The sequence below is a fragment of the Mercenaria mercenaria genome, chromosome 6 (assembly GCF_021730395.1).
Source record: "Mercenaria mercenaria strain notata chromosome 6, MADL_Memer_1, whole genome shotgun sequence".
NCBI lineage: Eukaryota > Metazoa > Mollusca > Bivalvia > Venerida > Veneridae > Mercenaria > Mercenaria mercenaria.
In genome coordinates, this window is record NC_069366.1 from 69,489,628 (window position 1) to 69,503,478 (window position 13,851).

The following is a 13,851-nucleotide window of genomic DNA, read 5'->3' on the forward strand; positions in this document are numbered from 1 at the left end:
GGAAGATATCTGAACTACCCGTGCCAGGACGATATCCTTGTGTTGTCTTGGATGGTTTGCCAGATATGCTTACTATCTCATGACTGTTCTTGGTGGGACAAAGATTCATTTATATTTGTTTTATTTAAGACATTTAAAATTTTTGTGTTTTTTATCATATTTCTAATATCGATTGTAATGTATATATTTTGTAGAAGGAAAGGATTTATTTCAAATTTCTTAAATCGCAACTGTAAACGCTTCCGCAAAATTCATGAATATGAACGCAAAAATGTTTGACAGTCATCCACATGTTTAACCTTTACGGAGTGAAGGACGTGCTAGTGGTACACGGCGGAAAATGAAGTTGTCGACAAATTGTTCATTTTTTAGACTAAAGGAAGGCTTTTGACTGTATAAATTGGCAAATTGTATGGTGTAAATTAGATAATGTTTTAGAGAATAAGTTATTAAATGCCCCTAAAAGTTTGTACAATAATGGGTTTTGCCCACAATTGTTAACAGCTTTCTTACAAATGGCTCCAAAGGAAACACAGAATTGAGCAGTGTTTGCAATCACCAATGCTGTTTAATCTGTATATAAATGACCTTGCTGTTAGCTTGATTCAATGAATAAAGGATTTATATTGATGGTACGCTGTTAAATTTTTTTGTTGATGATGATATAGTATTGATAACAAAATATCCTGAAAATCTGCAATAATGTCTACGAATCTATTTAATACTTGACGGGTTGTAATAGAATGAATATATATGTTGACAAATCAAAGATAGTACATTTAAGAATCCGTTTATCAGTAGAAGTTATTTTGCCTTTAGATGTGGGGGTCCAGTAGTTGAGTATTGCCTCTCAGTATAAGTACCTTGGTCTGGTTTTGACTGAGTCACAGCAAAATGTGTAGCGAAGGGTGCTTGGGACAGCCCTTTCTTTACCTATAGCGGGGGGCACGTTGAGTTGGTGGTTTCCGTATCAGGCGTTTACTAAGCTTTACGAGTCAACCGATTATCACCTATGGTTCTGGTATATGGGCTGTTTAAGATTTCAGCTGCATTAATGATGTCTAAATTTGAGCAGCTAGATATTTTCTGAAAGTAGGCAAATATACACCCAAAAGTTGCAGTAAATGGTTTATTTTTGGGGGGCAACCAATGACTTGTAAGGATAAGAAAACAGTTGTACAGTTATGGTCAAGTTAGTAAACAATTTAAGCGATTGAATGAACAGAAAGGGATTGGTTGGTTAATAGTGCTTTGTAATAGAAACTGTAAAAATTAGAATTTTAAACTTGTAAAAATGTTTTTAAAATGTACTTTAAGGGGGAATGGTACTTTGTCAAAATTTAAGATTTGCTGATTGTCTTATATACCAAAATAAAATTGAAGATATTTCCAATTGATATCATCATCTTTTTGAGCAATAAACTGCGTTTTGACGTTACCAGACGTGCAAACATGACCCGTTTTCGCGCTTTTACGTCCGTAATGGTAGCACTTAAAATAGTATAAAAAATCGTACTACAAGCGTATTGTTGGCGTCAATGCATTAGATTATATATCAAACGACAGAAATAAGCAATTTCTTAGTGATTATTAACATGAACAGGTATTTTATCCGAATTTTCGAAGGGGGTTCGAAAACAGACATTTGGTTGTTTAAGAAAATTTAGGAAGAAAATCGATTCTGATCCTTTTGCAAAAAATTGGCCCGTGGAAAATTTTTTCTAAATTTTTGGTTTTGTGAAAAATTCTTATGTTGTTAATATCTATGCCAAAATAGAAAAACGTCACCGAAGCGTTTTTGTAGTAAAACCGTTTGAACTTGACTACTGCAGCGTCGTTAAAAGACAATGTAATCGTTATGTAACGTTACATGTGTTTATTTTAAATGGCTTGTCATAATTCTACCTGGAAACCTTTTAAACAAGCAGTTATGAGACAGAATTAAATATTTCAATCTATCGAAAAATTAAAAATACGTATTCCAAAATATTTTTATTGAAAAGTGCGTGTCTTTTAAATTACTAGAAGTTCTTGAGTTCATTTCAAAAGCCACTTTATGCACCTTTTTCAAACTCAGCTGCTCTCTAAAAAAAGTCGCGATAAATACGGACAGTTCAGAAGGCTAAAAAAGTTAAGTTTTTGAAGAAAGGGAGTGTCGGGAGTGATAATAAACGGAGAAAAGCAAAATTTGAGAAATCGTCGATTTTGCATATTTGGTAATGTATTTTACAATGGTTGCAAAATATGCGGAAAAAGAATTTATGAAGCCGCCCACTTAGCTCAATAGGTAAGAGCGTTGGTTACGGATCTCGGGGCGCTTTTTCGATCCTCGGCGGGGCGTATGTTCTATTTGTGAATGACACTGGTCTGATATTTATCCTCCACCCTGATTCATGTGGGAATTTGGCATTTCTTGGGAGAACGGTTTTTGGGGACTGTTCCAATATTAATTAAAATAATTTGTATGAATTTCAATTATCAAAGGGAGATATTACTTGTTTTTTAATAAAAAGAGGGATAGATTTGTAAATAACCGACCTTATTATATTTGTTATATTTAGCATTTGGTTTCCCGGTCTGTGTTATTTTTAGTTGTTATATTTAGCATTTGGTTTCCCGGTCTGTGTTATTTTTAGTTTGAAATTTTCTTGTTTCATGGATAATTATTAATGTATTTATTGGTATTGTGTACATTTTGTGTCATTTCTAATGTCTTTAACAGTTGTTTTATCTATGTAGAAGGATTACAAAACAAGGAAGTAAAAGAGTTATTTAAACAGAAAATAAATGTGGTCTAAATTCAACCACATTATATTTTACTTCCTGTATGTTATATTAGGCCAAACTTATTCTACATTTTGTATCTCGGTGTAGTGTTCAAAGTTTTTAAGTGGAAACTATTTTTAAATAAAGACATATGTTTTCTTCATTTTAAATCATCTTTAATTAAATCATCTTTAGTTAAATCAGAGGTTTTTATTGGGTTTAAAACCTGTGGATTTTAAATTGGCCGGCATTGGTCAGTTCGGACCGAGGGTCAAAAGGTCAAATGAGGTTAGATTGACTTCGCACAAACAATTACTTTACTACTAGTATTACAGTAGATACTGTCTCTAATGACATTTATAGAAGAAGCTCATATGGTTCCTGTAGACAGGAAATATGTATACACGTAACACTGAAATTTTACCTGAATGTTGATTTTTGGTACACAAAACTTGGAACTCCAAATTGTGTAACTATTTAAGTATAGTGTGGTTGACGGTCATAGCGAGCTCGGCTATCTCCGTAAACTCTTAAATATGCCTTCGGTTTGAATTCCACGGTTTGAAACCAAATAAAAATACTGTCTATTTGTTGGTTTATATTATCTAAAAAGTGGCAGAAATGCAGTATTAATTCAAAATTGCCAGGAATATTCGAACAATTTCGTAAAGCCTCACAATTTTTTATTTTTGTCAAAAAGTAATACATTTCTTATACAAACGTTGGAGTGAAAGACGAACAGTTAAGGTGATTTTATTGAAACGTCACATGGGTAAAGAGTTCATTGCGGGAAAGCATGCGCAATATAAAATAATAGCTTTATTATCTATACTGCAATGCAAATCCCCACCTATGCCGAATATCTTTTTGAAGCTATTTCTTGTTATGTATTACTTCTATTGGGTCAAAATATCCGATTGAGGTTATAAGCCCGATCGGGAGATGTATCTTGTATTTGTAACTACAATAAAGTAGTCACATCTCAGGATCAGGTTAGTTAGGATGTTTATATTCTAACTTCCTCAGGATATAGCAGTAAACATTACACGTGAGCTGTCACTGTAGTGAAAAATGACCCCGAAACTTGCCCAAGAATGCTACAGTTGTCTGCGCAATATATGCCAGAACAGTTTAATGTCCAAAGGTGACATTGACCAAGGAGATAGGAGTCTGTGTCTTGCGCATGACACGTAGTCTCACAATAGAAGGTTACATTCTACCAATTCAATTCCTTATTTATTTCATATTAATAACAAAACATTCAGACCTCATTTTCAGCACTATAGAGCATTTCAATGATATGAAAACCATACATGGTCATTTAGTATAACATGCCTTCTTATCAAAAATAGAAAAATATTGACAAGTTATGTTGTATATAAGAAAAATAATCTGATCTGAGAAACATCACCCTCTAAAAATGCCCCCATGAAAACAGCCGTTTAGCAGTTACGCGTAGGTAGATATTTTTCGCAAAGAATAAAACTTATTCCAAGAAATTTACAATGAAAATGGTCTAGATCTATTCTCAATACTATAAGCAATAAACATAAGCCAAAAATTTAACTGTCACCTCCTCATGTCACTCATTATACCAGATTTCATCCATAGCATGGAACTACATTTCGGACTACTTCACATGTAACACTGAGTAGTCACTTCCGGTTTGGTGTAATCCGTCCTAGAAAACATTTATGCCAAGTGATTTTAAAGTCCCTTCATCGATGGCAGAGTTATGGGCCGACAAGGAATATACTAGGTTAACCTTTAACCTCTAAGTGTGACCGTGACCTTAGAGCTAGGTGTCTGGGTCTTGTGCATGACACATCGACTCCTTATGGGGAATATTTATGCAAATTATTTTTAAAATCCCTTGAGTAAATGCTACATTATAAAATAGTGTTATATGCATCTTTTATATAGGCCCCAAATTATTAAAAGTCTCTCTCGGCAAACAGTTGCTGAAAATCTTGATAAAATTCCTTGTTGAAATTAATCAACTCGATCAGAGTCAACGTGTTCACTATGACACTGCTCTGAAACCGTGTAATCAGCAGATGCAATGACTTAAATATTCGTCATTTATATAGAGCTTTATCATCATATAGCATGCCTCAAAATACATGTACACCAAAACATTAAAAATTATTACAAAATGACGCCTATATAATACGTGATTAAGCAAATTTATTTCTATATACTTCAAAACTTTACCCTCGGCGATATATGACCATTCAGTGTCGATTCGCCGTAAAACCCAACTCACTCACTCACTCAATACTTTATTGCGTAACTAACACAGAAAACAGCATTTTTTGTATATGTATAAGTTTAAGAGGTGTTCACTATACTTAGTACTGCACAAAACCCATCAAAGCACTTTTTTCTTTAAATTTAAATTTACGAGCATATTAAAGTTGAATTATGTATTAAATATTTAGAAATACTTCTTGAATAGACATTCGAGTTTTAAAAAAATGAAAATGTAAATCTCGTTATTTGTCAACATTTTTATCTTTGACAATAGCTGTAGATAATTGCAACCTTATTTAGATGATATAAAACTACTAATTAAAAGGTGGCGACTAGTTTAATTATGTTTAAAATCACTCGTCATCCATCTCTAAATGGCGTGGAGAAGTTGTCATTTACTTGTGAAGGTAAATTTAATACTAGTATAAAACAACAAAACTGACTGTTTTACACATGAAAGACTGCTAGATAAACGACAAAAGACTAACACAAATCTGAACAGTGGAATATAATTCAACTTTTCCCACTCTAAATGCACATTTTATCATCAAAATAATAAAATTAACAGTTGCTGACGACTTTTCTTTATTTAGGGACAAATTGTTATACTTAACACGAGCTGACTGGGGACGATTCGGATGTATTCGATCATTTACGCGCTGTCCACCTGCATTATGTAAAAAATTTAGAGTAATAAAACTATATCATATAAATGAAATAGCATATGTAACTATCTTTATTGATTTTGGACAAGCCTAACTTTTGTGAGAAAATGCCATCTCTCGAGCCATCGCCCGGTCCCTGTCGCAGGTGCCACTTTAACCACATAACACCGTAAAGAAATCCGACAATTAATGCCCGACAAAATTTTCTGACATATCTGATTAACATGCTAATTAGTAAGTTAAATTGCAACTCGACTTTATATACATATTTTAATTTCATAACTAATATTTTATCAAAGTAAAAAAACTAATTGTAAGTCATTATAGACTGACATTACACGAAAATATAGGACAATATTCATTTCTTACTTACAAGTGCAAATACCGTCATCTCCAAAGTAAGCACAATATGCACCGGCGCAGATGCTCCGTGCAATAATTGAAAAATCGACTAAACGCTCCAAAACTCACGTGGCAGTAGGGATTAGGCTGTGCTCATTATTCGTACGATTATAGTTATTACACAATGTTTCTAATCAACCAGATATGTTTTTTTCTTATTGCACACTTATTGCAAGTAATTTGAAGACAGTGACTTTAACAATTCGGCCACGGAAGCCCCAAAACTGTTTATATGTTTACGGGTAACTTTTAATATTTTTTATTTATTTGTCTTATGTTTTTGTGTTAAGCTGTAAACTGATTATATGAAAACAAACCATGCAACTTTGAGTATACAGTGCCCGCTCGCTTAGCTAAATAGCGAAAGCGCAGATCTACGGATCGCGAAGTATCGAAATCGATCCCCTGGCGGGGCGTATGTTCTCCGTGACAATTTGATAAAAGGCATTGTGTCTGATATCATTCGTCCTCCACCTCTCATTTAAGTGGGGACGCTGGTAGTTACTTGCGGAGAAAAGGTGTGTACGGGTACAGAATCAAGGAACACTGGTTAGGTTACCTGCCCGCCGTTACATAACTGAAATACTGTTGAAAAACGGCGTTAAGGTTTAACAGTACATCACATAACCACAGGTAGTTTTAGAAAACTAGCAACGTCTTTAAACACAACTTATTTGTCCATTCCGTCCCGTAGAAGTGAATATTCTAAATCCAAAACAAACACTGATGATACAACACAAAACTGAACATGTTTTTTTTTTTGTTGTTGTTTTTTTTGTCAACTGAACTAACAGAATCTACATCATCTTTCTTCTTTTAAGTTAACGCATAGTGTAGCATTATACTTACATGAATCACTGCAGTATCTGTGTAGTTAATATATTATCCGAATTTGTACTTTATATCTAAATTCGCTGAAATACTTGTTACATCTGCAGTGTATATCTGGTATAATAATGATAATACATTTCCAGTTTGTAACATTACCTATTTAAAATGTTACATTTCGTTTGTCGCACATGTGGCGAAATTGGATGGTTACAATGTGTTTGCCGCAAGTGGATCGCAGTTATTAGGTTTTGGATTAGAGTCATTAGACCTGTAAAAAATGATGACAATAGACCCACCAAGCGCTCATTCAATAGAGATTATACTATGCCCCAACGATAATGTGGTGTTTACGAATATACTATAGATATATCTAAATGAAGAAATTTTTGTAACTTATCAAAATCTAAGTATTTCTGTATTTCGTAACCATTACAAATTAGCTAGTGGTAAAGCTTCGGATTATTCTCAACAAATATTTTCTCTGTGAGTTTTAAACACAACGACAGCAGTTAATTTTCTTTTTTCTTCTCTTTTTAATTTTTATCTTCACTTGAGTGTTCAACATTTTCTCTGTACAACACAACGGAAGCAGATATTGCGAATGATAAAAGTTTATATACATGAACAAAAACAAGTAAATAGGAAGATAATAGTAACAATATGTTTTAAAAAGACATATAGGTAAATACAAATCATCAAGTTGTAAGAAAGAAATACGGTAAGAGAAAGGAAAGCAAAAATCAAATGATCTGAAAACAAGGATTCGAACCTCATATGAAGCGAGTTGATAATTAAATGTTTAACTGAGCTATTTTGTACTTCAAAGTTATACAAGACGTACTACAGCGGTACGAAGTGACGGACAGTATTGTCTCGCATGCTTTTTACATTGAACGCCTGAGTAAATTGCATGATACAGTAGCAGTATTTCCCCTTCGTATATTATCTTATGTTGTATTATTCCTGAAGGAGTGAGTGATTGAGTTGGGTTTTCAAATAATTCTTTGAAAGTTTGAACGTAATAGTATGTAGTGCGCTGTGGAGCAAAGTCCACACAGTCGATTAAAACTTGTTTTTGTTGGGTTTAACTTCACACCGACACAATTATAGGTCATATGACGACTTTCAAGCTTTGATGGTAGAGGAAGACCCTGTAACGTACCACTTGGTCTGTGTACCTGACTGAAGCTTGTCTTGAAACACAACACGGTTCTGCCAGTTCTAACATTTTTATTTCTTACGGAGAGCAATGCACAGTTAGTTACAAATGTTCAGTCTAATTTCACAGATATAATCTATGTTCAATAAGCTTTTTAAATCAGTTCTGTTAACAACTCCATAAACATAAGTTCTTAATTATAAATGTACATCAGCCTAGCTCTTATTAATGCTTATTAAGTTTCAGCTCGTGAGAGCGGGAACAAGTCCCTTAGCCCGTACCTGGGCACCTCTGTTACAACCACATTTGTAATAAAAACCAGATTTGTAATAATTATAACATTTCTCGTTTTTATTACAAAAGTGGTTGCAAAGGTTCAACCACATTTGTAATAACCAGATTTGTAATAAAAATCGCAAACACTTTTTTTCGAGAGATGTGTTTTCCCACGTGATATTTAAGCTTATGCATACGTTATTAAGCACCTGCAGGTCGAACTAAACTGTCATGGGTCATTTAAGACTCCAAATGTTTTACCCGAAATCCTTGTTCATGGACATATTTTATTTCAGAAAATTATTACATTTCTCGTTTTTATTACAAAAGTGGTTGCCAAGGTTCAACCACATTTGTAATAACCAGATTTGTAATAAAAATCGCAAACACTTTTTTTCGAGAGATGTGTTTTCCCACGTGATATTCAAGCTTATACGTGCGTTATTAAGCACGTGCAGGTCGAATTAAACTGTCCTGGGTCATTTTAGAACTCCAAATGTTTTACCCGAAATCCTTGTTCATGGACATAATTATATTACTTTAAAAAATTATACATTTCTCGTTTTTATTACAAAAGTGGTTGCAAAGGTTCAACCACATTTGTAATAAACCAGATTTGTAATAAAAACATAAACTTTCTTTTCCGGAGATGTGTTTTCCCACGAGATATTCAAGCTTATCATGCGTTATTAAGCACGTGCAGGTTGAATTGAACTCTCTTGGGTCATTTAAGAAACTCGAAATGTATTACTTGAAATCTGTATAAAATATTTGTCCGAAGACACTGAACTGGCATTTTTTTTAGTTCTAGCTTGATGGAAGATGTCGGAAAATAGTTAAGTATCTAATCCAGAAATTCTTAAGTATTATCTTTGCAAAAAAATTTTACTTGCCAAAAGGCCTGTAAACAAAAGCCATTTCATCTCAGCAGGATTTAGTGGATCTTTATGTAAGCTAATTCGTAGCTATACGAGGGGCATTTCAAAAGTAATGCAACTGATTATCGTGCGGCCTCGCCTTGCACGGGATTGTCTGAAAATTGTACCGATATAGCGAGACATCCATTCTCTACACAGATATACTAAATTTACAGGTGTACACGCAGTATTATCGCTAAACAGTGATAAACGCAACATATAGTCATTGATACTATAGTAAATGGTTGGCAAGAGAAGTGTAAAGGCAGCTGAAATTCGAGGTTATATAAAGACTCGATGCCAGCTTAGCGTATCAGCGAAGGAGATTTTTGACGAATTGTGTGTTGTTCATGGACAGAATGAAGTGTCGTATGCCACCGTCACGAGGTGGATTAAGAAGTTTAAAAGCGGTTGTGACTCCATTAATGATGCACCAAAATCGGGACGTCCATGTAGTGCTACTTCTAACACTATGGTTAACAAAGTATGTGATGTGGTTAAGTCTGACGCCAGACTAACTGTTCATCAGATAGCTAGTGGAGTTGGTATTTCAGCCGCAGATCCCTCATTTGTTGTCAGACAAGCAAAAGCATGTCCGACTTGAAACCGCCAGAAAACTGCTTAAAATGTTTCCAAAATATCAAAGAAAGCAGTTTTCTGACATTATTACTGGAGATGAGACATGGGTTACACTTTTTCGAGCCTACCATAAAAATAAACAACAAAATATGGGCTACCAAAAACTGTCGCCGCCCCTCAATTGCCAAAAAGATTTATTAATGCAAGAAAGCAATGTTTGTTATTTTCTTGATATACGTGGCCCTATTATGCAACTGGTTGTACCAAATAGAAAATCTGTGACTGGTATACTTTATAAAGAAAAAGTGTTGAACAATGTTTCAAACGTCGTCCACACACTTGCTTTAAGCACCTATCCTTGTTGCATGACAACGCCCCTGCGCATGAGTCTGCTATTGTGACCTCGTTTTTGAACAAGGAAAGGGTTCGAGTTCTTCCACATGCACCATATTCCCCAGACCTACCCCGTGTACTATTTCTTGTTCCCTAAATTGAAAAAAAAAAACCATTAGCTGGTAGACGTATAGGTCCCGACAGCCTTGGGGTTCGCTGTTTATCAGTGCATGCGTGTGTGTAAATGTTCGTGTGTATGTGTGTCTGTAACATTTTGCATCTGTCGCCTGCTTTGACTCAGCACGTGAATCGTGGAAGACGTTAGGTGTTGGGGTCATTAGAGTCAAAGACACTGACTTGACTGATACTAAAAGCTATGTTGTAACCCTGATTTTGTAGCATTGTCCCTTACTTCATGCCTGCTTACGATACTACGATACTTGTTGTGTAATTTTGCGTTATTTGTGAGCATGTGTCTTTAAAGGGTCTAAAGGATATAGACCTAATAAATTTAGCTAAATCTTAATAAGCTTGTTATTTGATTATTTCCTATATCAAATGATTCTGCTGAAGTCCAATATTTGCCATTGGTGTTCGTGTCTATGTCCATGTGTCAGGTAAGCTTAAGAGTATAGCTTAATGCAAAAACGACCTTTCACTAAAGATGATCTTGAATACCCCAAGACGACAACTGTTTTACAACGGGATTAGGGTCATTAAGAACTAAAAGTAGTGGTATTTATGAAATTTTGAGGAATTATTACCTACAGAAATTATTTGCGCATGTGATTGATATATAGGTACGAATTAGCTTACATAAAGAATCCCCTAAAACCTGCTGATATGAAATGGCTTTGTTTACAGGCCTTTTGGCATGTAAAATTTGTTGAAAAGATAAATATACATCAGAATTTCAGGACCAGATTCATAACTATTTCCGACATCTTCTATCAAGCTAGAACCTTTAAAAATGCCAGTTCAGTGTCTTAGGACAAATATTTATACAGAGATTTCAGGTAATACATTTGGAGTACTTAAATGACCCAAGAGAGTTCAATTCAAACTGCACGTGCTTAATAACGCATGCATAAGCTTGAATATCACGTGGGAAAACACATCTCCCGAAAAGAAAAGTTTGCGATTTTTATTACAAATCTGGTTATTACAAATTTGGTTGAACCTTGGCAACCACTTTTGTAATAAAAACGAGAAATGTAATAATTTTCTGAAATAAAATATGTCCCTGAACAAGGATTTCGGGTAAAACATTTGGAGTCTTAAATGACCCATGACAGTTTAGTTCGACCTGCACGTGCTTAATATCGTATGCATAAGCTTGAATATCACGTGGGGAAAACACATCTCTCGAAAAAAGTGTTTGCGATTTTTATTACAAATCTGGTTATTACAAATCTGGTTGAACCTTTGCAACCATTTTTGTAATAAAAACGAGAAATGTAATAATTTTTTAAAGTAATATATGTCCATGAACAAGGATTTCAGGTAAAACGTTTGGAGTCTTAAATGACCCAGGACAGTTTAATTCGACCTGCACGTGCTTAATAACGCATGCATAAGCTTGAATATCACGTGGGAAAACACATCTCTCGAAAAAAAGTGTTTGCGATTTTTATTACAAATCTGGTTATTACAAATGTGGTTGAACCTTTGCAACCACTTTTGTAATAAAAACGAGAAATGTAATAATTTTTTAAAGTAATATATGTCCATGAACAGGGATTTCAGGTAAAACATTTGGAGTCTTAAATGGCTCAGGACAGTTTAATTCGACATGCACGTGCTTAATAACGCATGCATAAGCTTGAATATCCCGTGGGAAAACACATCTCTGGAAAATAAAAGTTTGCGACTTTTATTACAAATCTGGTTGTTACAAATGTGGTTGAACCTTTGCAACCACTTTTGTAATAAAAACGAGAAATGTAAATAATTTTCTAAAGTAAAATATGTCCATGAACAAGGATTTCAGGTAAAACATTTGGAGTCTTAAATGACCCATGACAGTTAAATTCGACCTGCACGTGCTTAATAACGCATGCATAAGCTTGAATATCAAGTGGGAAAACACATCTCCCGAAAAAAAAAGTTTGCGATTTTTATTACAAATCTGGTTATTACAACTGTGGTTGAACCTTTGCAACCACTTTTGTAATAAAACGAGAAATGTAATAATTTTCTAAAGTAAAAATATGTCCATGAACGAGGAATTCAGGTAAAACCATTGGAGTCTTAAATGACCCAGACAGTTCAATTCGACCTGCACGTGCTTAAATAACGCATGCATAAGCTTGAATATCACGTGGGAAAACACATCTCTCGAAAAAGTGTTTGCGATTTTTATTACAAATCTGGTTATTACAAATGTGGTTGAACCTTTGCAACCACTTTTGTAATAAAAACAAGAAATGTTATAATTATTACAAATCTGGTTTTTATTACAAATATGGTTGTAACACACCTCTCTCCGATCATATTGAGTTTATAAAGGATTATACAGGAAAACACAGCAGACACATTATTTTATTTCCTGTCCACCTGGTTATTAAACTTATTAACAGATGTTTTACACCCTGAAGCTACTGTAGAGTTGATAAGTTTTGTCTGACTTTTGAAATGTACAGTTCAAATCTTAATTATCCGAAAGAAATACCAAAATAAAAAATTATAAACCTAACTATTACATTACAACCCCAAGTGCCCCTCCGTGTGTAATTTCATCACGAGCGGGCACCTGGGTAGAACCGCCGACCTTCCGTAAGTCAGCTGGATGGCTTCTTCACATGAAGAATTCAACGTCCCGAGTGAGGCCTGAACCCACATCGATGAAAGGCAAGTGATTTGAAGTCGGCGACCTTAACCACTGCGGTGGAGCAGATGAATTTTCAAATTAAACAAATGTATAAAAATACTTACACGTGAACCGAAAGTAGACAACAGGGAGGTCTTCCTGCTGGTATTATATTCTACAGATGATAGCGTGATAGCGATTACGTGAAATTGGTCGTTTATTTAATGTCAGCTAGCACAGAAGCTGACTTCTGCTAGGAAATTGCTATTTTTTAAAAAAATCTTAGCGTTTTCTCCAATATAGGAAACCTGACACTGACACTGGGCTGAATCGTGATGTAAATAATTATTCTATGTGGGGGGGGGGGGGGGGGGGGGGGGGGGGTTTGGTACCGCGAATGGACACAAAATGGTCATATATCGCCAGAGAAGCCATAACTCTTTCAAAAGATTGAACGTTTTAATATGTACTGCGTTGTGTAGCAAAGTCCACACAGTCGATTAAAATATGTTTAATAGTTAGCAGTGTTTGACATGGTACATATTCGGGTTGATCTTCTTTATTCAAAAGATACGAATGAGTCAAACGTGTATGACCTATTCGACAGCGAGAAAGAACAACTTCCTCCCCGCGAACAGATCTGTTCCCTTGATGCCATTCCCCTAGAGTAGGTTTGATAGGTTAACTAACAGTTTTGATTCCCCTTTCGACAGAAATCAAACAGTTGTGTGTGTACTTTGCAAATTCTCTTCCACAATGGCCTGTTCATTCTGTTAAGTAACAGTTTAAATAAATGAGTCGCGTCATGGGAAAATGTGCATTCGGGAATCTTTCTTCAAGGCTTCGCGAACAGAGTGGACT

The 13,851-nt window shown here is 34.8% G+C and overlaps 1 protein-coding gene across 1 annotated transcript; it reads left to right on the forward strand.

Annotated features, from left to right (window-relative positions):
* The first annotated feature begins 9,510 nt into the window (after window positions 1-9,510).
* Window positions 9,511-9,873, forward strand: LOC123550428 (protein GVQW3-like). The gene has a single exon (XM_045338857.2). It carries the CDS (start codon window positions 9,511-9,513, stop codon window positions 9,871-9,873), a length of 363 nt encoding a protein of 120 aa, XP_045194792.2.
* Window positions 9,874-13,851: the final 3,978 nt, after the last annotated feature.